A 23,532-nucleotide genomic window follows, 5' to 3' on the forward strand; every position below is an offset into this window, starting at 1 on the left:
GAAAATAAGGGGCTCTATTCATAAATACATAATTTCCGGACCTTTGGATGCAAAATTTACCAGTTCTTTTCCACAGCTTATCTGGACAATTAAAAGATAGGGAATTATTATATGAAATATTTGGACAAAAGCAACATCAAAATAAAGAAGGATAGCTCTAAGAACAAAATGCATACTATAAAAACGGCGCCAAAAGATTCTGGTTGCTTGGAATAGGAATTAATGCAGTATGAAAAATATATAATAGAACTGCCATAATGATTCCAGCAAATAAGAAATCGAGAAAATTAATCTTATTAAATTGCTGAAGAACAGTTAGAATTTGGTTATTTCTACAGTACAGGCCCAAAAAGAGCTGGCGGAAATCTACTGATGAAGATCTGTCAGAACAACGATACAAAAAGAAACAACAGTATGTCTTAAAAGATTATATTAGAGCCGATTTTGTCAGAGTGATAACATCTCAATGAACATAGATACGATATACCACAACAAGAAGATACTTCTAAATTTTTGACTATGGGATCCAATTAGTACATCAGAAATATGTATGGTAATCCTGAAATCAGGAAGAGAACTGCACATAGACTCTTTTCCTTTTCCGTCTCTTATACAAAATATCACCACCCTGAGTAGAAGGCACTTCCATTTTTGCACTTACTGCCTCGGAAATAGGTGCGGAAATCATCTCTTGCACTTTAGCACTTTCCATAGGTGCATTAACTGTCTCTTGATCATTAGCATTCTCTATAGGTGTATCAACGGTCTCATGCACTTCCAAATTCTTGATAGGTGCATCAATGTTTTCTTCCACTTTCCTGTCCTCATGTGGTTCAATGCAATCATGAACTTCATCATCCCTTATAGGCGCATCAACGGTCTCTTGCACTTCAGCATTTCCCATGGACGCAACAATGGTGACCTTGTCCTTGTCTTCCGCCATAGGCGTATCGATGATTTCTTGCTCTTTCACATGCTCCATATGCGTATTAACATGATTATGCATTTTATTGTCCTTCATATGTGCATCAATGGTCTCTTGCACTTCAGTATTCATTGAAGGTGCATGAACAGTTACATGTACTTTCTCATCTTCAATAGGTCCATCAACTGCTTCTTGCACTTCCACATGTTCCATATATCCATTGATAGAATCTCGCACTTCATCTTTCTTCATACGTGCATCAGTGGTCCCTTCAGCATATTTGATGGGTGAATCAATCACCTCCTGCGATTTGTCTTCCTCAATAGCTGCATCAATGGTCATCTGCATTTTGTCATCCTTGAGAGGTGCATCAATCACCTGCTGCAATTTTTCTTCCTCAATAACTGCATTGATGGTCATATGCACTTTGTCATCCTTGAGAGGTGCACCAATTGCCTCTTGTACTTTCATAGTCCCTGTAGGTGTATCAACAGACTCCTGCACTTTATCATCCTTCATATATGAATCAACAACCTCTTGCATTTTACTGTGTACTTTCGTAGTCCCTATAGGTGTATCAACAGACTCCTGCACTTTATCATCCTTCATATATGAATCAACAACCTCTTGCATTTTACTGTCCACTGTAGGTGCTTCAACGGTCTCTTGCACTTCAGCATTCTCTGAAAGTGCATCAATGGTTCCCCGCATTTTATCGTCCTCTACAGGTGTCTCCTGCACCACAGCATCCTTAGTAGGCGAATTGGTCTCATGCACCTTAGGTTCCTTGGTAGAGGCATCAACAGCCTCCTCCAGCATATGTGCCTCCTCCAACTGACCAAGACTGCTCTCTTGTACTTGGGACATGTGAAGCTCAGTGTGCCGATCATCGGCCATAGGCTCAATGCTCCTCGTCTTATCCAATTGCAATATAGTATTGCCCTCAGCATTATCGTCACTTGTATATTCCACTTTAGCAACAGTGGTTTGCATTGGATCCAGCGAAACAGGAACTACCGTGGATACCATAGGCTGTTCTGACGAAGAAGGCTGATCTGATTTAAATGGTACAGTCCGTGCAGCTTCTCTGGTAATTGGAATTGCAGCAAGTGGCAAAATTTGCACCGAGGATGAAGGCTGAAACTGTTGCTGCTGTCCACTGCAGCCAAGCTCAGAAGTTGCAGTTGCAGAAGTAAAATGCTTAGCCTTCTCTAGCTCAGTGGCTATATATGCATCTATCTCGGTGAGGGTTGCTCTAATCCTCTTTCTTTCCACGTCACCTGATAACAACCTTCTAATCCTTTTTTGTACAGTCATCACCACGTCCACCTATTTATGTTTCAAAACTTACGCTTATCAATTCATTAATTTGACATAAAATGACATTTAGTCTCACTAAGCTATAAAAGACATATAGTCTCATTAAGCTATACGTACCAGTGCGATCTCACCATGCCCTAGCGACTGATAGGATATGACAGGACGGTCAACTGGTGTCGAGATCCATCGACGTGTAATTCTCCAGTACCATTCCAGGTAATGGTTTCTTGCACGAGTTGGATCTGGATCCACTGCCTGGTGCTGTTCAACAACAGTGGAGAGTCTACTGTCCCACTGCTTGATGTATTTATCATGATAAAGAGACCAGTCTTCATCAGCTTTGCCCTGCATTGTAACACGCTCGACTATCTCAACTGTATCTGGGATATGCTGGATCATTCCAAATTGTAGCAAAACACGATCAGGCACATGCATTTCCACAATCTGGAAACAGATAAGTGGAGTCCTACATAACCAAACTGCTGAGCCAGAAGTGCAAATAGCTGGAAGCCCTGACATCAGGTTTGTCGTGTATGGGTCCCACGTGATCTGTTAGGGATGCCTAATGTCACAGATATGATTGACAAATCTTACATATTAGGAAAGATCAATTTCACGATATATTACTCCAAGAATACCTGAGAGTCTAAGATGGTATCAATGCCATGCCTATAAAACTCATGGTCAAGCGATCGAGCATTTTCACGACTCTTAAATGGGACGTTCCACCTTATCACAAAATTGTTTCCATTTTAAATGGACAAAATAAGGAAAAAAAATATGCAAAATTGCTAACAGTGCCACACAAGTTCAAAACTTCAAATACCTGCATCCAAGGGGTCTGCCACTAAGAAGAGCTTTGACCTCTAGTCTTTCAGGACGTCCTATCTGGATATGCTCCCATGCCCATATCTAAGACGAAAATCATGTGCAATTCAGAAAAGCGATCTGAAGATACTCATACGGGAGGCAGCATAAGAATAAAGCACAATCTTACTTGAAGAAGAGTGAGAAAGGCACAACAATTTGCCTTCCCCTTCATGCTGGCCTTCCCCAGCTCTCTGTAGAGGTGGGCAAGAACAGCAGCACCCCAGGCCATCTCTCCCGACATGTCAAAATCGCGAAGCAGTGCCAAATATCTCAAATGCACCCGAGTCCCGCTAGGATCAGGAAACAAGCTACATCCAATTTGGTATAAAATATATGCCCGTGTGGCATACTGTACCTGTGCTTGCCCAGCACCCTCTGGTATTGTATGGAATGTGTCATATAACCAGGCAATACCAATGGAACCACCTTTTATCTGTGGTGGCTCCTGTCCTAGCAGCTCTAAGCACAATTGTTCCCATCTACAATCTGTATGGAGGGTAACAGGACTTCCATCGACACGTAGTCCAGCAAGTATCGCCACATCTTTCAACAAGATTGTAATCTCCCCAAATCGTAAGTGGAAGGTCTGAGTCTCACGCCTCCACCTTTCAACCAATGCGTTCAGCAATGCATGATCTAATTGTACCCTCTTCAAGCGAGACAAGTAGTAAAAGCCTGCCGTCCTCAATAGCTCAAGCATTCTGTCATGCTTCACCTCCCACTGATTAAGTCTAGTGCCATGCTCAATAAATCGAATAGGTTTATAACCCTGTAGTACAAGTGTAATAAGTTACCGAACTGGTAGAAAACCAACATCCATGTTAAACCTTAGATAAGTAAATAGGCAATTTACATACCCTGCCAGTAAAAATGGCCTCAGATTTGTGATATTCTTGCTCCACGAGTACCGACCTATCAATTGGTCCAGGGTCTGGACGCTGCACCATTTATAATAAGGAAAGAAAATATTTTAACTATCAGAAATTTAAGGGAATTAACCTAATGAAGACTATGAGAAAGATCACAATATAATTACATTCATGATAGAATACTCATGCTTTCAACCTGAATACTAAAACAAAAGAAATGGCACATATAACATAACAGGAGTAGAGAAGGTTCTTTCTACAGAACAAACATGATGCCAGGACATTGATGAAACCCAAATAAACACAACTTGTGGTACTGGTGCAGACAAAATCAAATAATGTCGACAATACTGTACAAAATTGCGAGCAGAGGTGCATGAATCTCAAAATTACTCCAATAGGAATTAGTTGCTTGCACTTACTACTAATAGTTTCTCCCATGTTCCTCTCCCTAATTCATCGAATTCTTTTCGAAGCATTAACTTTGGACTCTTCAATTGTCTCCTGTGCAATAGCAACAAGCAACTAAAAGGTTTAAACGTGACATATCACTCAACATTATGGTCAACTACGGCCCAGCAATTCAGTTACCACTCTCCCTAATTCTTGCCCTACCCATAATACTACATCGTCCAAGTAAATCACAGTGATCATCTTCAACAAAGAAGTAGATACCAGCTTCCCAAGATGCACGAGTGCAGTACGCCAAACCCTAAATTCCAATCAGAAATCCCACTCACAGCAAAAGATTCAAAATTGAGAATTCACGTTGCAAAATGAACCGAAGAAAGAGGAATACGGATCATATATTCATCAAAGTAGAAGTTTAAAAAGAAAGAAGAAGAGGAATTTCAGCATCTAGATTGGGATTCGTAAGAGACCTGGTTGAGGGAAGCAGTAATGGCGAGTTTGCTGCTCGGGTCATCGGCGAGGCTCGTCATCGGAGAGAGAGGGAGAAGAAAAAAAAAGCGCGGGAAGCGAGGAAGCGAGTAAAGCTACGAAGAGCGAGGAAGTTGGGAGGGGATCGAAGCGGAGAGAAGGGGGAGAGACGGCAACGTTTTGGTCGAAAGCCGTAGACGAAACCGACCCCTAAAAGTCCCGCCGTCTAAGGCTGTAAGCCTAAGTCGGCCCCGAACTCCTGCCCCTAAATATAATCTCAACCAATATGACCGGAAACATCGCAGATTAAGATCAGATCAGACTAGGTTGCGTCACTTTTACAGAAAACACCTTGTCGGACCCTTTTATATAGTTTTTATTTTATTTTTTCCCCCTTTTTTTTTCTCATTAGAAACGTGGCATATAGTTAGATATCTAATGCCCCAACTTAATCTCAGGTGTACGAACTTGTGTGATTTCTAATCAAATAAAGTATAGTATAATGAATTTTTTAAGGGTTTTTTTTTATATTTTAAGTTGTTGACTCCAAAAATACGAAGTGCATAGATAGTAGAAAATAAAAATTAGATTGGATAAAATAAACTCTAGACCTTAAGAATAGATATAGAGAACAAATATATCATTTATTCCCTATGCCATGTCATTTCCTTTTTTTAAAGTTAGTTATTAATATGTGAAGAAAATAAAATAAAATTCTATGTGATGCAACTCAAATTTTGCTTCCTCTTCTAAATGTATTGGGCTTCATTAAAAAAAACTCAATAGTTGACATAATCTAGTCCAGACTAGACTGTGAATCTATATTAGAATATAACATCTTCTCAAACATAGAAAAAAGATATACTATGTAGCGGACCAATTAGTAATAAGATTGGTTTCAATAATATTAAACTTACCTTTTTGATGACGAATAAATAAATAATAGTAGATAAATAGTGTCTTAACAAATTTCTTTTGATTCTATTTTCGGACGTAGGTAATTTTCTCTTCTCCATTCTCCCATTTCTAAATAATATAACTAGCTCAATTCACAATTAAAAAATAAATAAATGGCTAACTTTAACTTCTTAGAATTTCTCTTTCAATATAATACAATAAACAAAATTAATTTCTTAGGACAAGATGTCCACTTCATCTTAGAGACTTATCCGTTCTGCCCAGATTTATCCGGATATATTGAAAATTGACAAAATTTGGGGCCTTTTTAGTTAGAGAATATCTTTTCAGATAAGGATGTGAAAAGATATTCTGTTGCAAATGCCAGAATAAGTTTGGTTTAGAAATTTATTCTAGCGTCTCAGCTGTAAGAACGAGGAGCATCTACATACACATACAGAGGCCGGACGTATCTACCGACTTCAATAACAACTTTGCCGACTCCTGTAATGTTTTGCGGTATTGGCGCGGTAGGTGAAACCGGCAAAGGTGCCGGAGGCTACAGCCGACTTATCTCGAGAAAATCTGGAGATATTGCCATATGACACCCTGTATTTAAGCGATTTTACATTTACCATGGCTGAGTTCGGATTTTTCTTTTAAAATGAAAAATGATAAGGTTAAATGCAGATTCGTTTAGATGTAGGGTGTTATATGCAAACTTTCCTAAATCAAGAATAACTCGTACCTTTTATTCCAGGGGTAGATACCAAATCATCGAGACTGGGGCGAGGAGAGAGAGAGAGAGGGGTAGATAACAAAGGAAGGTATAGATGGGCTCGCCGCCCTCGTGATACCCCTCGTCTCTCCCTCCTTTACATGGCCTTGTGGCCTCTCCGCTCCACCGCATCCCATCGTCTCCTCCTCCTCTCCTCCTCTTCCCCTCCTCCTCTTCCTCTTCCTCTCCTCTTTCTCCTCCCTCTCCGGTGGTTATCCGCCGCGCCGCCGCTCACCGGCGCCGCCGATCCCCCCGTCCGCATCCGCTCCATCCTCGCCTCCGTCGCCGCCGATACCATGGCACAGCGCATCGGGAAAGCCATCCGCCGCCCCGGCGCTGCCTCTAAGGCACGTGTGTACACCGATGTCAACGTCGTCCGTCCCCAGGAGTACTGGGACTACGAGTCTCTCACCGTCCAATGGGGGTAACTCCTACCTGATATTGATATATTCCCTTTTCCCTCTGATATTTATATTTTCGAAGTCGAGATTAGGGTTTTTGTGCGATGAAATTTGTTCATGGTGAAGGGAGCAAGATGATTATGAGGTTGTTCGGAAGGTTGGGAGAGGTAAATACAGCGAGGTTTTCGAGGGAGTCCACAGTATCGACAACGAGCGGTGCATTATTAAGATATTGAAGCCGGTAAAGAAGAAAAAGGTGCGATTTTATTCTTCTTATAAAAGTATATGCTATCTCGATGTAATGATCAAAAGCTTATCTTGCTTTTGTTTTGTTCTTTCCTGTCCGCGTGATGGAATTTGTCTTTCTGTAACTGCATTTTTTATGCATTGTGTTTGTGGACATGGTATGATGCTACCCTGCAGTTGAAGAATTAAGCATGCCTAATTTAGCTAAAGGTTATTAATATGATCTTATTAGCAAGGATAGGAAATCATCAAGATGTAAGTGGAAGTTAGAGGAACATGTAAAAGAAATAATTCTAATGCAAAAGGCAACAAGATAATTGAAGGTAATCCCCTGCAATTTACATACATTGTAAGCTTAGTTATTCAATAGAAAGATATAGGGAAACACAATTGGTTCTTCGATAGAAACCTTAGTATTTCATGCTCACATTTTTATGTGATGACTTCCCAATTATAATATCTTTCTGCTTTCATTTTAAACTTTAAGGACCCGCTGTATATCTTTTTCTGCATCTCATTAATTTCTGTGTTCGATTTTACAATGCAGATTAAGAGGGAAATAAAGATACTCCAGAACCTATGTGGTGGACCAAATATTGTGAAGCTACTTGATATTGTCAGAGATCAGCAATCGAAGACACCCAGTTTAATCTTTGAGCACATCAATAATACAGATTTTAAAGTTCTCTATCCAACTTTGTCAGACTATGATATCCGATACTATATTTACGAATTGCTGAAGGCAAGGCTATGTTTTCATGTGCATAATGAATTATAGCTAAAAATGTTAATTCACTGAGGCACGACATTTGTTTTTGTTATCATCATTTTTATTGATTACATTACTGTTTCTCACTAGTTCTATTATTTTGATACTTCTAAAGGGTTCTTATCCAATTTTGACAGATGAAATGAATATTATATTTCATAAGCTGTCAGTGTTCCTTCTACAGTGGTTTAGGTTCTGATTAATTTGGCATATCGCATACTTGTGGTGATTCAGCATTTTCACAATACTTATGGTGAATCGGCATTTTCAGTTAAAGACATTAAGGTAAAAAGTAGATACTGGTAGGTGATTTTTATCTAAGTGATTACATCTCTGAGATAAGATTAGACAACAGTGGAACATAAACGGCATATGAACATTGTGATGAGTTGATAGAAGATGAAATTATGTAACTGTACAACAAATTTGTGTATTAAAGTTTGCATATTTTAGTATTTCAGGAAATTTGATCCTGAAGAATTTCTTAGGCATACCTAATGTTGGTAAGTGACACCTAGAAATGATGCAATTGAATAGGAAAACCTTCTTTTGGAAACTATTATTTTGCTGTCAGATGAACAGAAAGTGTGAAAGTGTTACTGTTAGGTTATGGGTATGGTAGACGCACTCAATTTTTACTGACGCTGAAGGTGATCTACCTCAGGCACACAGCAATTTCTTTATACTCCGTCCATTCATTAGTGCTTGGAGCCACTATGGGCTTTTGGATTGTTTTAAGTCAAATTCCCTTGATATTTTGTTCTTTTTTGCTAATATCTATGTATTGTTGTTCTGTTTTGTATAGGGTTCTTAAGTATATTTTGCTGAGATGCTGAATGTTAAGTAGTTCAGTGCCTAAGGGTGGTCCAAGATTTTTTTTTTCCCCTCGTGTTTAAACTTCCCATACAGCAAGTTATGCTGCTTCTCATATAAATGCTACTAGTCATATCTTGCGTGCTTCTTCCCTCTTTGATAATCCCCTAACATGGAACTGCCAGGCCACACAAATGTTTCTTCACTAACTTGTGAGCCCTTTACAGATCATGCTTGATTTATAAAAAGTAACCCTTTATTTCTGCATAACAATAGTTGTTCTAGGAGATAATCCTGATTGGTGAATCATAATGCAATTAGTTTTCTAGATGTTCTTAAAAATATTCAGATATTAATGGATAAGGTCGATTCAACTTGTGTTCATTCTTTGCGCACGTGCGCACACACACATAATTCCCTTTCATTCCATGGTAATGTTAGGTTCCGTCAAATTTGATTGTCTTTAACTTTTTCAGGTATTTGTGTAGGCACTCGATTATTGTCACTCACAAGGAATCATGCACAGAGATGTCAAACCTCATAATGTGATGATTGATCATGGGCAGCGCAAACTTCGTCTCATTGACTGGGGTCTTGCAGAGTTCTATCATCCTGGGAAGGAGTATAATGTTCGAGTTGCTTCAAGGTCAGTTCCCCTTCCAGTAGTTGTTTGTGTACAGTGGATTTGGATGTGCTTTTTTTTTCCCTTATTGGAATACTTGTATCTACAAGAGTCTAGTACCTTAACTTCTGCATAATATTGAAAAGGAGTCCTACATGTTTCATCAATGATCAGAGGACCTCTGTGAATTACATCGATTTTTAGTAGATCAGACTGATGATTTGATGATTGCTGCCATGCAGACTGTTCTATGGTTTAAGGAACAATGAGTTTTTTGTACTATTTTTGTAAGTTCATTTATTAATGTATCATAAAGGTTGGTTGTATTGATCATTGCATCCTAAGTTGGTTGCGCGGCGACTTGACTAGGTTTTTCCAGAATTTGTCTTGCTATATATTTCTTGTTGTGTGGATGACACCCTGTTCCTCTGCTTGCTGCTTTTGTTGATGAGGAGACAAGTTCTGTTACTAGCAACTTCAGAAGCATTCAGATCTAGCATGTGGCTTTTTTTTTTCTGGTTAAGACCATAGCAAGGGATTTTCTTGGGTTGCATCTATGGCATGTTATAGCTGTTCAATGCAATCTGGGCTCTTTTATTGGTTAGCTAGTAACTGGCCAGGATATTTGTCAAAAAATTCATCCTGCTGATCTAGCTGTTAATCATGACATGTTGGTGTTCTGTTTCTTCTGTGTATACTTCTCCTGTTGCTTCATCTATTCTATTTTAAGTATAGAAGGATCTGGGCATGGGAACCGGATGATATTGTTTTTAGAAAGAAAAAAAGTTTGATTTATAGCAGTGGAAGATGTTCTATGTAATGACAATGACTTCATATATGCATTTTCATCTCCAGATTTGTTTTGGCATGTACACTCATCTTTTCATCATCCTGAAATTAAACAATTGTAAAAATGTTGAGCTGTTTTCTGTGGCAAACTTTTTAGAAAACCTATGTAGGTAAATCAAATAGTATTCATTTAGCTTATGTGGTCATTACCATGCTTCCTGTTTATAATTACTTTGTTAGATACTTCAAGGGCCCAGAGCTTCTTGTCGACTTGCAAGATTACGACTATTCTTTGGACATGTGGAGCCTCGGTTGTATGTTTGCTGGGATGGTAAGTAGTGTGTTAGTCATAGCCATTCAGCAACATTACCTTTCCTAAACTCTATAGTCATTAGCACATCATCTTCCTCAGATATTTCGTAAGGAGCCTTTCTTTTATGGACATGACAATTATGACCAATTGGTAAAAATAGCTAAGGTATGTTCAAGTTTTTCAAGTCAATAAGATGATGTTCTTTTTTTACTTTTTGGGTTTGTTTTCATATTTCCTGTTGCAGATAAGATTGTGTAATACGACATTGCTCTTCCTTTTCACCCTTTTTGAGTATGTACTTTCACTTTCTATTGACACTTTATTTAGCTAATATATTTTCAAGCTCTGTTAAATTTTTATACCTACAAGCAGCTTGATTTTGCTGGTATACCAGAATGTCCAAATAACATTGCCTTCCGTTTTAGTTTAGTTAGTTGTTTTCAAATAACCTTAGTTTGGCTTCTGATAGGTGATAATCCAGTCCACATGAGGTGGATGTTGAATATTTTCTGGCGATGTCTTATCGGAAAATTGGGTAAAAGTAAGAATGCTAGTAAATCTCATACATTTATATAAAAAGGAAAAAGTTGAATAACAGTAATTACCTTCTGTGCAGATTATAGCTTGCTGTTGTTGTAGAGTTATTTTGATCATAATTCTTTAACGTTAGGTCTGATAGATTGGTATCTCTATTTATTTTCTTATACAAGAATTAATAAACCTCATCTTTTGGAGCCCAATTGAGACCTGATGTCTGTTCCAGGTGCTCGGAACAGAAGAATTGAATGCATATCTTGGAAAATATCGTCTTGAGCTTGACCCACACCTTGAGGCACTTGTCGGAAGGTTGTGAATATTGCTCTTTTTATTTATTAATCATACAAACTTTTTCTTGAGAGAAATCATACGAGCTTGTTGTTTTTGTAAGACTGGAATTTTCTCCAGAATTAACGGTATTGGTGTTGTCACAGGCACAGCAGGAAGCCATGGACAAGGTTTGTTAATGCTGATAATCAGCATCTGGCAGCCCCCGAGGTGGGTTGATCTCATGGCCTTTACATTGATTCTGTTCTGTACTTGTTACTTGTCGTCTTCTTTAACCTATTGCGTCTTCTGTAGGCGATTGACTTTGTGGACAAGTTGCTTCGCTATGACCACCAGGAGAGGCCAACGGCTAAAGAAGCTATGGTAATAGCACTTGCTACCATTGTAGCAACAATTTGTTGCAAAAATTTATCTAGACCAATGTAGTTAATAATGTCATAACCCATTGTCTAACTAATAATTACCCACTGCATACAGGCTCATCCCTACTTTTATCCAGTGAGAAGTGCTGAAAGCAGCAGGACGCGCACTGAGTAGTTTGGATTTTGAGTGTGAATTCCTGCACTGATGTTTGTTTCGAATTATCGTTTCTTATCATTTCCGTGCACTATCGAGTATCAAGAGTGGGCAATCTTTTTCTTATCATATCTGTGTACTATCAAGTATCAAGAGTGGGCAATCTTTTTAAACTACCGGTGGAAGAACATTGTACAAAGAAGTCAAAAAAGCTATTTTCTCACTGCCTAGTCATTGTGTTTCAAAATATAATATCAATCACTGGAGGCAATTGGTACGTCTTCTTCCAAAGAATGTGTTACTTCTTGAATTCAAGCTTTTGAGGGCATTGGTTCTGTGTTTGTTATCTTGTTTCTTTCATGGACAATCATATATATTAGCTTGCTGGATAGCTTCTTTAGCTGTCTTCTTCCCCTCTTATTTGCTTGAGAGTCCATTTCATCCAAGTCCTTTTCTGATAGCGGACTTGAAGATGTCTAGTATACGTCCGTGGATCTTTTGACTCAGATTTTATATTCCTATCGGATTAGTTCCTTATTTGTTCTCTCATAGGAAAAAGGTGTTGCAACAACATATGATTAGGATCTCTTACTCTCTGATGTGAACTTGCTCCTAATCAAATAATTGTGTACCAAGTCTGATGGTACTTGTGATATTGGCATGCAAAGTGGGCGTTCAATTCAAGTGTGCTTATTGGATACTACCTGATGAGGTACCTTTCCAAGGCCAGTCAATTGTAAATTACTGAAATTTGATAGTGATGGCCTTCTCTCGTACCGAACATAGAATGTAGCTTAGTGGTCATTGCTGTTCATGATTTGGTCGGTGAACCAACCTTCATTAGTAGCATATGATACATTGGGCCACAATTCATGGAGGCTGGAAAGATTCCAATTTGCTCAATAACTTATTATCAGCTCTCTTTTAATAATTTTTATCAGAAAAGTATGTTTTAGAGTTTTCTTTGACTAAATTAGCCCTCTAGATATCAGGATACCCGGTGTGAGAAAAAAAAAAAAAATCTGTATATAAATCATTGATTCAGAAGCAGTGACTTATATTAAAAGGGCGTTAAATAATTATATAAAAAAAGTTATTTAAAATTTGGTAAAATGTTTATATAAGTGACTTATATTTGAGTTTTAAAATAAATTAAATGCGTAAAAGAATTAGTGAAATAATTTAAAATAGTTTTTTTTTAAAAAATACAAACTCATTTTATCGTTGCAATGGAGTGGCGATTTGATAGTTAGTAGTTTACTCCTGTCCGTCTCAATTGGGATGTAGAGTAGTCTAATTCATCACGAGTGACGACGCAAGAAGTGAGGAGAGAAGGCCAAGTGTCCGGTTACTCTGCCAGCAGTCACTGTAGCCGAGTGACAGAGATGGAGATGTCCACATCTCTCCACTCCCATCCATGATTCCGACAACATGGCAACTCCCATGGCTCCATCTACTCTTGGCATCACATGGCATAACATGGTGATATGGTATGGCAGCCCCTCATCCTCATGACATGCCTCATCGAAAACAATGGATGCTATATATGATAAACCATCCATTTCAGTTGGGGGTAAATACCGTAGACACGACACAGGCAGGCGACATGGATGAGACCTAAAGGAGATGGTATGGTATGGTATGGTTGAATGTTTGATCCATTCCCATTTGAATTTTGAAGGTCCAAAACGAAGGGTGTTCAAAGGGGGCCCCACTTTGGTCTTCTGGGCTCTTATCCCAAACTCTAACTCTTCGATACGTCTCTAATTAGTTGTCTTATTGTACACGTCTTACGGTCTATGCCTCTGCTTTTGGAGTAGGTAGTAGTGAAGGATTAAATTATAAATAAATAAACGTTTTCCTCTCTTTTCTTTCTTTCTCTCTCTCTCTCTCTATCTTTGATAAATATTTTGGCAGAGATTTTGTGGTACAGAAAGGGATACTGCTTCTTCTTTTTTCCTTTTACTCTGGCATGGCCCATGGGCTTTGGTAGATATAGATGGAAAGTAGATTATGCTCATGGTCAAAGATATGTTTTGTTGAAGCCCAACTACTGGTTTTGGACTCTTCTGAACCATATGTCCATATCCTTCTCCCCCAAAAAAAATCTCGAGTTTAAATTTTTCTGGACTACTAGAATTTTACAATCTAATTTTATCTAATTCTATGTTTTTTACTGTGGTGTACCAAAATATACATCGACTATTAAAAATAAATGGAATTATTTTTCTATTGCTAAATATTTAAAAAAAACTAAATATAATTAAATTGGATATATATATATATATATCATGTGACAGATTGACCAATGTCTCATATGGTGATGATGCAAGAGCAAGGGCATCACAGCATGATGGCATAGCTGGCATGCCCAACTAAGCAAGACAAGCCTGACATAGCATGCCATGTGTACATGCCTCTCCTCGACAGCATAATGTTTGGTCTAAACACTATATCTTTACTATGAGATTGTCTAAAGATTGCCTACCATAACACATGCATTTGAGACAGCTCCAACTGTAGCTAGAATCCCAATTATGGATGAGAGAAGTCCTACAGACTCATCGCATACTTACAACCACAAGTTGCTATTATCTTATTACATTTTTAAGCATTACCCCCGGGTTTTATGCAGCCTACCCAGCAACACTAACTTCAACTTACAATTACAATCCGAGCGCACAAAACAATGTTCTTCTAAGTTGAAAATTTGTTAACAATATTAAACTCTTAATTTAGTGAGTGTACAACTAATTGTCACCCTTAATTTGAGGCAGCTGAGTGTTAATTAATCCCCCCCCCCCCCCCCCCCCCCCCCCCCACCCCCCCACCACCATGTCTCGAGCCACTCCCCACCAGCCATTCCCATTCTCCAACCCCTGATTTTGGGTCAACCTCTCCTCTCTCTCTCTCTCTCTCTCTCTGTCTCTCTCTTTAAGACTCCTAAATCCAACATCAGACACTAATCCCTAATTGCCGCAAACTTGCTGCCCTACTTGTCCAAATATTATGCTCTCTCTAACCTTATAATAAGTCTAGTGTTTTGAGTCAGAGAAAAGGTAAGGTGGCAGCCATCCATGTGGCCATGTGGACAAAGGTAGGTTATCTGCGCGGACTTTCGGTCCTGTCCTGGTACGACAATCCTTGGTTAGTATTCTCATGTCTATGTTGCGACAAATAGGGTTCAACCCTCCTAACACCAGTAGAGAGTGGGAAACATAATCTAATTAATTATACGGATCGGATCGAGGCGACTGTCTTTAATTAGCATGTGTTTAGCGATGCTTAATTACTTTAGTGTTACATTAGGACACAATGTATATTAGGGTTGTCTCTTCCATTGAGCAAACATGCTGGTGGTACCGGTGGAGAAGTAGCTGTTAGAATCCTCTTATTAGCAACAACAAAAACAAAATTATACTTATAGAATTGAGATGAGCCAGAACTTGAGCCATGAAAAGTAGGTGAGGTCGAGTAGGATGAGAAATAATATTTTAAACCAAGTGGGCCTCCAATCTAAAATTCCTTATTTTTCATGAATTGTCCAGTCAACATCATTGCATGGTTTAGGAGAGGGATGGATATGGAAAGAATAGAATCCCAATCATTGCCATCCATTCCCATTGCTATTGCCAGTGCCATCGGGGCTATGCCCATCATCATCATCATTATCATCTAAAACGGCTCTCCTCCTAATCTTCTATTAAGTAATTAAACCCCTGACCACCTATCATTATTAGCTAACTGTTAAGAAAGCAACCATCGCCCTCCTTATCCTCCTCTCACTCTCTCTCTCTCTACCCACGTCATAAAAACGTACTTCTAGAGGATTGGAATTGCATATATATATATATATATATATATATAGTTTTTATACTATTTCTATAAAATAAAAAAGAGATAGAAATTTTATTGTTTTTTAAATAGATAAATTTACTGGTCCTCGTTGCCACGTCAGCGACGGATGGCTTGGATCTGGGTGGTCCCCCCCCCCCCGGAGTGCCACCTAATTTAAATGGCGTCGTGATAGTAATTAATGCTTTGGTGACCAGTAGGAGGGTTTCATAATTACGATCGTGATCCCGCCGTTAACCGCCGCCTTGGCGTACACGTGGCGAGCGTCCCATGGCCTTCTCCCTGAATTGCTGGCGGCCGTCGTGCCACGTTGCGGCCCCACAGAGTCAGTTCGGTTGCATTGCTATAACAGGGAATTTTTCTAAAAGAAAGGACCATTAATGCGCACCCCGGACTCTACCTCTTTACATACCCAAGTGGGATTTTTTAGCCTACCAAATTTACCCTTCTACCCTCCTTCTTCCTCAGTAGGAAATTTGCATTTGAAACCCCCCCCTCCGGCCCCCCCCCCCCCCCCTAATCTTCAATCCTCGCCTCGTTCATTGAAATAGCAGGCTGCGACATGTAAATAGTGAGAAGGAAGGGCTCTAATCGTAAACTTGCTTACATTGGCAGGTGCTATTTGCAAAGTGGATTAGGTTATGAGGCGGGTTATGATGGGAAATGATTTGATATACCCGCGGCGCACCAGATGCTGGGCCGGCGCAGCCATAGCCGCAATTCCCCCTACTCTCTCTCTCTCTCTCAGAGAAAGCGACGATTCTAGAGAGAGAGAGAGAGAGAGAGAGAGGGGGGGGGGAGAGAGAGAGGGTTGTAAGTGAGAGGGCCCATCGCCTCATATCTGAATGTACCCCACTAACTCGTGCTCTCCTCTTCTTTCTCTTGACCACCACCATGACTACTTCACCCCCTCCTCCAGTTCATTCGCTCGTTTATAAATAACCACCACTCCATCCTCCTCTTCCTCTCACTCCTCCATTAAAGCCTTCCCAATGATGAAAACCAACTAGCGTAGAAAAGCCCAAAACGATATATATCGGAAAGAAAGCCCAAAAAGAGAGAGAGAGAGAGAAAAGAGAGAGAGAGAGAGAGAGAGAGAGAGAGAGCCTTGGAGTGTGTATCTGTTAGTTGATATCAAAGAAAAGCAAAAAAGAGATCCTCCTTTCTTTCCCTCTTCCTCTTGCTTCGCCTCACACGTGATTCAAGAGGAGTCTTTATAACTCTTCCTCCCTTTCCTTTTGCCGTGTGTATATATATATACACACACATATATATAGTTCTTCAAGAACTCTTCTTTGTTCCTCTATTAGAAAGAGAGAGAGAGAGAGAGAGAGAGAGATGGAGGAAGAGGAGGAGGTGATCGTAGTGAGAGAATACGACGCCGAGCGAGACCGCCATGGCGTGGAGGCGGTGGAGCGGATGTGCGAGGTGGGCCCCAGCGGTAAGCTGTGCCTCTTCACCGACCTCCTCGGCGATCCTCTTTGCCGCATCCGCCATTCTCCTGCCTCCCTCATGCTGGTATTAATTCTATTATTATTATTATTATTACTATTATTATTATTATTTGTTTCTTTCGAACGTTGTTGGCTTTTCCTCTTCTTAGACCTTAGTCGCGGATCATAACAGGTTGCCGAAACAACTAATGGGCCGGTTCGCGAGATCGTGGGCCTTGTCCGCGGCTGCATCAAGACCGTCTCCTGCGGCACCCACAACCCGCACCGCTTCCCCGCGAGGCACCACACCCATCTCTTCACCAAGGTCGCCTACCTCCTCGGCCTCCGCGTCTCCCCTTACCACCGGTACGGTACCTATCGATATTATTATCCTTGTATTCTTCGTAAGTTGATTACAAACTATTAATTGGATTATTTGGAATAGGCGAAGAGGTATTGGGTTGAAGCTGGTGCGGAGAATGGAGGAATGGTTTCGAGAAATGGGAGCGGAGTATTCTTACATGGCGACGGATAAAGACAACGAGGCGTCGGTGCGGTTATTTACCGAGCGCTGCGGGTACTCCAAGTTCCGGACACCGTCCATCTTAGTCAATCCGGTGTTCGCTCACCGCCTCCCCCTCCCGCGCCGCGCGCAAATTATCCGGCTCCCGCCGCGCGAAGCTGAGATGCTCTACCGGCTCCGATTCGCCTCCGTCGAGTTCTTCCCCCGCGACATCGACGCCGTCCTCTCCAATTCCTTGTCGTTGGGGACCTTCCTCGCCGTGGAGGGCTCGTTCGAGTGGCGCGGTGCCGAGTCGTTCCTCGCCGAGCCCCCGGAGTCGTGGGCGGTGGCGAGCGTGTGGAACTGCAAGGAGGTTTTCCGGCTCGAAGTCCGGGGCGCGTCGAGGTGGCGCCGCGGCTTCGCCCGGACGAGCCGGCTCGTGGACCGGGCCTTCTCCTGGCTCCGGATCCCGTCCGTGCCCGACCTCTTCCGCCCGTTCGGGCTCTACTTCCTGTACGGCGTCGGCGGCGAGGGCTGCGGCGCAACGAGGCTGGTGACGGCGCTGTGCCGGCACGTGCACAACATGGCCCGCGACGGCGGGTGCAGCGTGGTGGCGGCCGAGGTGGCGGCGTGCGAGCCGCTCAGGGCCGGGATCCCCCACTGGGGGAGGCTATCGTGCGCCGAGGACCTATGGTGCGTGAAGCGGCTCGCCGAGGAGTACAGCGATGGGGCTCTCGGTGACTGGACCAAGAAGCCTCCTGGGCCGTCCATCTTTGTGGACCCCAGGGAGTTTTAGCCCCATCCGACGGTGGATAACCATAGGAAGCTGTAATTTTCTCTTTTAGCCCCTCCCTTTTTTCTTTTTCTTTTTTTAATTTAAAAAAAAGGAGTTTTTTGCATAGTTTTTGAAGAAAACACTTGGTAACGGATTTAGGGAATTTTTCGCCTGTTTTAGTGGGGAGGAAAAGAGTAGTTCGTAACGGTTTAGAGAGGAGAAATGGGTCGAAGAAGAAATAGTATAGTAAGCAATGTAGGTGTCTTTTTTAGGACTTTTTAACTAACTAAAAGACTTATCCCTTCTCTTCCTTTCCTTTCCTTTCTCTTTACTTTACTTTATTAAAAGAATATCTTCTTTGAGCTTTCTATTTTCTCTCAGAATATCCCGGAGAAACCTCAATCTAGCTAAATTCTGGGTAGCCCTTAATGATCCACTTTTGTTGTATATTAGCCTAAAGAAGCACCAGTGAGATTGGATCCTAATCTGAAATTGGGTGTTAGTCTTCATCCTAATCATGTGATGGTGTACTCGAGAATCGAGATCTATTAGGGGACAAGATTGGGCCCTCGAACTATGTTTAAATGATCCGACATGTTGAATCACTAATAGTATCCAATATAAGGGTACATCTTGTCTACCACTTTCGTCTTTGGGCCCAATATCTTTAGCGAGAGGCATCGCCAATTTGATTCCTAGAAAAATCTCTTCTTTTTTGTTTAACTTTTCCGATGACAAGAACAGTTAAAAGTAATATTAGAGAAAATCCACTGTCAATAAAACAAGTCCATCATCAGCATTAAGCATCCTATTATTGATTCAATCACACTTCCCCCCTCGGCTTGGTAGTTTTCTTTGATTTTGATTTCTTTAATTCCAACTAGTCTCCTTGATATTTTCAAGGGATTATATATATATATATATATATATATATATATATATATATATGAACAACATGATTGAAGAGTTATTCATGAGGAGGTGATTAGACATATATTTTATTTCTTGTTAAATTATTTTTACTACAACAAATTTAATATTAGAGGAACTTAAAATTAAACAATTTTTTTTAGTTGAGAGGAAAAGTTATGTGGCGATTTATACTCTATGTAACTCAAATTATTTAAAAAAAAAATCAAGAGTAAATATACAAAGAAGAGTTAAAAAGTAAGGATGTAACATAAACAAGTTACCTACTAGATGTGCAATAACTCCTCACTAGGCCAGCATCATAAAACTTGACTATTAAACATTATAGATTATTAAAGTTAAATAAACCAAATCGTATAGACAATTTTGTTTTTCACAAACAAAATTCTCTCACGTCAATTTCTCTCGCTTTTCTTATAGTCTAGAAAAAAGAATTGCTCTATACTTTTATTCATTTTTTTTAAAAAAAATTCAATTGAATATTAAACATGTATATTAATACAGTCTAACCTGATAAGATATTCTATTACTAATATAATTAACGTGAGAGCTTGAAGTTGAGCCCATTCTTAAAAATATCTGATCTCATAACCTTACGACCACTCAAAATTATCTTACTTTCTTATAACTACTAAAAAAAAATAGAAATGGGTAACATTCTACGTATATTTCTTTAATTTTAATTAAATGTTCGTATACTGATACTAATTAATTTGAAGGCGAATTATGTGTACATTAACACAAACAATTTGATTATTAGGAGAGAATGAAAAGGAAATGTAAACTAATCGTCCTTGTAATAAAAGCTACTCTTAATCTTTAGACGATTTATTCGTCTGTTAGAGTGGGTGGTCAGTGTGCAGAAGAAAAGATATAAATGGAATTAAAGAAGATTGCTCACTAGCTAGAAAGAATGAATAATTCTCTGCATAAATTACAATTAAATAGCCACCGCCACTATAGAGTTGAACGAATAAATGAATAAATATTAAATTATAAGAGATGATGGATGGGTGGGAAGTGGGAAAGATATTCTATAGATTAATCTAGGCATGAATAAGAAGGCGCGGTTTCTTGAAGGCGAGAGGACTCTGCACCTCCTCTTCCTCCTCCACCGTCGCGCACCACCGCGTGCCGTCGAACCTGGGAATCTCCGGCATCGCGGGGAGGTTCAGATCAAACACCCTTTGGCTGCGGCTCGAGCTCGCCGCCGACGGAACTCCGATCCCCTCGCCCCCACCTCCGATGATCCCCTCGTAGTGGCATCTCTTGTGCCCCCCGAGCGCCTGCCCCGTCGGGAACGTCTTCAGGCACACCGAGCACTGGTGCACCCTGCCGCCGCTGCCGGTGGACGATCCCGACACCGATCCAGATCCCGATCCCGACGCCGCCGGAGAAATCGCCGAAGATTCGTAGGCGGCGATCGGCTTCCGAGGCCCGCCGTGGCTGGCCTTGTGCCCGCCGAGGGCCTGGTAGGATCCGAACGCCTTCCCGCACACGGAGCACTTGTACTCCGCCCTCGCCGGCGGGGGCGGCAGGTCCGGGATGCGGCGGTCTGATCCGGCGCCGCCGCGGGCGAGCATGACGAGGCAGAGGGCGAGGTACTCCTCCTCGGTGAGCGTGCGGTGGCGCCGCGATCGCTTCCGCTTCGCCCACCCCTCGAGGTGGGGGAACTCTTCCCCAATCGCCGATGTGATCGGGGCGGCAGAAGTCTCTAGAGCATTCATCACCATCAAATCGGACGGCTGAGGTTGATCAATCAGGAAGAGAGAGAAGAAGAAGAAGAAGAAGAAGAAGAAGAAGAAGTAAGGAAGAAGGCTTAGGTTGGGGAGAGTTGGGTAGTAGTGAGGAGTGAAGATGATAATTGGGAAGTTGTCATATATAGGGAGGAGAAGAGTGGAGAGTAAGGTCTAAATTGGGAAGTTGCGTCGGAGTTGGGTTAGTTGTGGGGACGATATAATCTAGTCGTGCGTCAACGACCGGTGAGTGGAGTGGAAGTAGGAAGGGACTAAGGAATAGAATACTCTCAAGTTTCTCTTTTGCTTAACCGGTGACCGTAACATAATACAAAGGAGTAAGAGGTGGGATGACCTCAGAGGTGAGGGAAGGTGGATCGCATTGCGAATTCTGGGAGGATAGAGTACACAAGTTGGATTAGGCAGTTGTTTGTTTCGTTCTTTAGGTGGACTTTCCAAAGCGGCAGCTTTGGAGCCTTCGCACGAAGCATCGCCGGTGAGTACACGTGTTTCTTATTTCCATTGCCGATGGCTTGTTCCACTACACTACAACTTTTTTTTTTATTTTTTTATTTTTTAATTCGACGAGCTAAGACAGCTAAACCGCCGTTCAATTATGGAATTGTAATAGACTTATTTTAAAATAAGTCTTTTTATTTTAGTATATTAATTCAACATTACTCTTATTTTATTTTATATAACTTTTTAAAAACTAATTTATTGATTACTTGAGATTATTATTTTACTGTTTGAGATGATGATATATAATTATCAGCCTTATCAGCTACAGTTGTTGTACTTTCTTTTTCTCCTCTGCTCTACTTACTGTATAGTATGTAATATTATCTCATAGACTTCACATCTTTCTACATACTCGCGCAATGCAATGCCAGGATATTATCTCGCATACCCATATATAAAAACTACGTATTTTTTCATATACTTGTGCAGTGTGGAGTATTATTCTTTATACTTGAGTGTGAATTTAGAACTTCGCATGAAAAAATCTATCAATATTATTTTTTGCTGATAATATGGGAAATATGCGTTAAATATTATATAATACGAATTTATAGAGTTTATTAAGTCAGTAGTTATAATAAAAAATAAATTATTTTTTTAAAAAATACCATTTATTTTTACTATTTTAATATATACTCGAGAGTATTTTTGTATTCAAAATATTAGAAATACAATTATATTTTCAATACTTTAATATTAATTTTATATCGCAATTAATATAATTATTACTCTGTTAAACTAAATATTACAAGAACTTATATTAATATAAGTTCTCTTATTTTGATATTAAAAATTAGAATAATAATATTTATTTTAATCTTTTCTCACAAGTGAGCATAGTATAAAAGAATTGACGTACAACTTGGGGGATATTGATAATTATGTTGCCATCTCTCAGCAGAGCCAGATTTGAACACCTTAATTGGTTAAAAGGATTAATATTCCAAAGTTCGCAGTCGCATGTAACGATGTAAATCAACCTACGGGTTTCGCAGAAGTCTCCTTGCTTTCATGCAAATTTCTATTGTCGAGCTTCTCGGAACTTACGGTTTAGCTAAAGTCTCTCTACAGTACTTTTGACTGATGCATTAAAAATTTAAAAGAAAAGAGCTCAAGTTCGTTTGATTTGGACTGCAATTTAGTAAGAAATAGTGCTTCTTGATACCTAACACTAGACCTCAGTCTTCTTAAAGCACTCCCTGTAAACCTTATCTCCTTAATTATAACTACTAATTATATGCTGGAAATAGATAAGGATGATGATGTAACAAGTACCTAAAAGTTAGACGAACACGAAAGAGATCTATCCACAAGCAAAGCAGATTTTTAACTAGATGCCATCTGTCATGAGCTAGCTCACGACGTCACGGATCACTGCGAACTCATTCGTATTATGGTGTCAATAGGCCAGTTGCATGCATCTTATTATCTTAATATCTTATTATGGATGAGATGGGTGAAAACGGATCGGATTTTGGTTTCTCTATATTTGATCTATATTTTTGCTTAAGATATTGATTCGGATTTGCAAAATATCAAATCCATAATAGAACATGTATTTAATCAGGTATTAATCGAGTTTAATATGGATTGTAAGAGCTAGAGAGTTATACTAATATATTTATTTATTATATATTTGCTGACAAATAAATATTTGAATTAATTCATATTTAATAGTTAAATGTGGATTATGGAAAATGAAAGAGAAACATAAATTATAAGTGAATTTAAGTTATATGAGTGGGTAAACAGATATTCAAATCTGAATCAGAATATATATTTGAAATTTGAATCCAAATTTTCTTTAGTATCTGAATATAATTTTTTTTAAAAATCATTCATGAGTCTAAAGGTTAGATATAAGCTCAAGCTGCTCTTCTAAATTAACAACAGTGCTAAACTATCAATCAAATCAAATCAAACTATTGAGTTAAGCCATCAAATTAT

General features: G+C 39.8%; 4 protein-coding genes across 6 annotated transcripts; 2 read left to right on the forward strand and 2 right to left on the reverse strand.

Annotated features, from left to right (window-relative positions):
* Positions 1 to 402: 402 nt before the first annotated feature.
* Positions 403 to 5,136, reverse strand: LOC140759501 (uncharacterized). 3 transcript variants are annotated; one of them, XM_073096084.1, is made up of 9 exons: positions 4,866 to 5,136; positions 4,600 to 4,696; positions 4,407 to 4,488; positions 3,973 to 4,053; positions 3,243 to 3,884; positions 3,072 to 3,157; positions 2,884 to 2,974; positions 2,363 to 2,794; positions 403 to 2,254 (listed from the first exon to the last, which is right to left on the reverse strand). In XM_073096084.1, exons 3-9 carry the CDS (start codon positions 4,461 to 4,463, stop codon positions 566 to 568), a joined length of 3,078 nt encoding a protein of 1,025 aa, XP_072952185.1. In that variant the 5' UTR covers positions 4,464 to 4,488; positions 4,600 to 4,696; positions 4,866 to 5,136; the 3' UTR covers positions 403 to 565. The 3 variants fall into 3 exon arrangements, with proteins under 3 accessions (XP_072952185.1, XP_072952183.1, XP_072952184.1); XM_073096082.1 differs by lacking the exon at positions 4,600 to 4,696; XM_073096083.1 differs by lacking the exons at positions 4,407 to 4,488; positions 4,600 to 4,696.
* Positions 5,137 to 6,527: 1,391 nt separating this feature from the next.
* On the forward strand, positions 6,528 to 12,232 carry LOC140758904 (casein kinase II subunit alpha-2-like). The gene is made up of 10 exons (XM_073095299.1): positions 6,528 to 6,962; positions 7,066 to 7,195; positions 7,733 to 7,927; positions 9,256 to 9,413; positions 10,419 to 10,509; positions 10,591 to 10,656; positions 11,255 to 11,337; positions 11,463 to 11,526; positions 11,611 to 11,679; positions 11,794 to 12,232. The coding sequence occupies exons 1-10, from the start codon at positions 6,640 to 6,642 to the stop codon at positions 11,851 to 11,853; spliced, it is 1,239 nt and encodes a 412-aa protein (XP_072951400.1). The 5' UTR covers positions 6,528 to 6,639; the 3' UTR covers positions 11,854 to 12,232.
* A 4,314-nt stretch (positions 12,233 to 16,546) lies between these two features.
* Positions 16,547 to 18,521, forward strand: LOC140759076 (probable N-acetyltransferase HLS1-like). Its single transcript, XM_073095540.1, has 3 exons — positions 16,547 to 17,205; positions 17,314 to 17,486; positions 17,566 to 18,521. The coding sequence occupies exons 1-3, from the start codon at positions 17,026 to 17,028 to the stop codon at positions 18,416 to 18,418; spliced, it is 1,206 nt and encodes a 401-aa protein (XP_072951641.1). The 5' UTR covers positions 16,547 to 17,025; the 3' UTR covers positions 18,419 to 18,521.
* Positions 18,522 to 20,228: 1,707 nt separating this feature from the next.
* LOC140759742 (zinc finger protein 1-like) lies at positions 20,229 to 21,196 on the reverse strand. The gene has a single exon (XM_073096380.1). It carries the CDS (start codon positions 21,058 to 21,060, stop codon positions 20,374 to 20,376), a length of 687 nt encoding a protein of 228 aa, XP_072952481.1. The 5' UTR covers positions 21,061 to 21,196; the 3' UTR covers positions 20,229 to 20,373.
* Positions 21,197 to 23,532: the final 2,336 nt, after the last annotated feature.

The sequence above is a fragment of the Typha angustifolia genome, chromosome 4 (genome assembly GCF_048772165.1).
Source record: "Typha angustifolia cultivar Huaian chromosome 4, ASM4877216v1, whole genome shotgun sequence".
Lineage (NCBI taxonomy): Eukaryota > Viridiplantae > Streptophyta > Magnoliopsida > Poales > Typhaceae > Typha > Typha angustifolia.

Excerpts from the sequence above, each read along its gene's own strand:
- LOC140759501 (XM_073096082.1), bottom strand. The coding sequence starts at position 4,909 with ATGACCCGAGCAGCAAACTCGCCATTACTGCTTCCCTCAACCAG. Across the intron at positions 4,489-4,865 it reads TTACTGCTTCCCTCAACCAG|GAGACAATTGAAGAGTCCAA; the intron begins GTCTCTTACGAA and ends GCTATTGCACAG. Across the intron at positions 2,795-2,883 it reads ATACCATCTTAGACTCTCAG|ATCACGTGGGACCCATACAC; the intron begins GTATTCTTGGAG and ends CATCCCTAACAG.
- LOC140758904 (XM_073095299.1), top strand. The coding sequence starts at position 6,640 with ATGGCCTTGTGGCCTCTCCGCTCCACCGCATCCCATCGTCTCCTCCTC. Across the intron at positions 6,963-7,065 it reads TCTCTCACCGTCCAATGGGG|GGAGCAAGATGATTATGAGG; the intron begins GTAACTCCTACC and ends TTCATGGTGAAG. Across the intron at positions 11,680-11,793 it reads CAACGGCTAAAGAAGCTATG|GCTCATCCCTACTTTTATCC; the intron begins GTAATAGCACTT and ends CACTGCATACAG.
- LOC140759076 (XM_073095540.1), top strand. The coding sequence starts at position 17,026 with ATGGAGGAAGAGGAGGAGGTGATCGTAGTGAGAGAATACGACGCCGAG. Across the intron at positions 17,206-17,313 it reads CTCCTGCCTCCCTCATGCTG|GTTGCCGAAACAACTAATGG; the intron begins GTATTAATTCTA and ends GGATCATAACAG. Across the intron at positions 17,487-17,565 it reads CGCGTCTCCCCTTACCACCG|GCGAAGAGGTATTGGGTTGA; the intron begins GTACGGTACCTA and ends TATTTGGAATAG.
- LOC140759742 (XM_073096380.1), bottom strand. The coding sequence starts at position 21,060 with ATGGTGATGAATGCTCTAGAGACTTCTGCCGCCCCGATCACATCGGCG.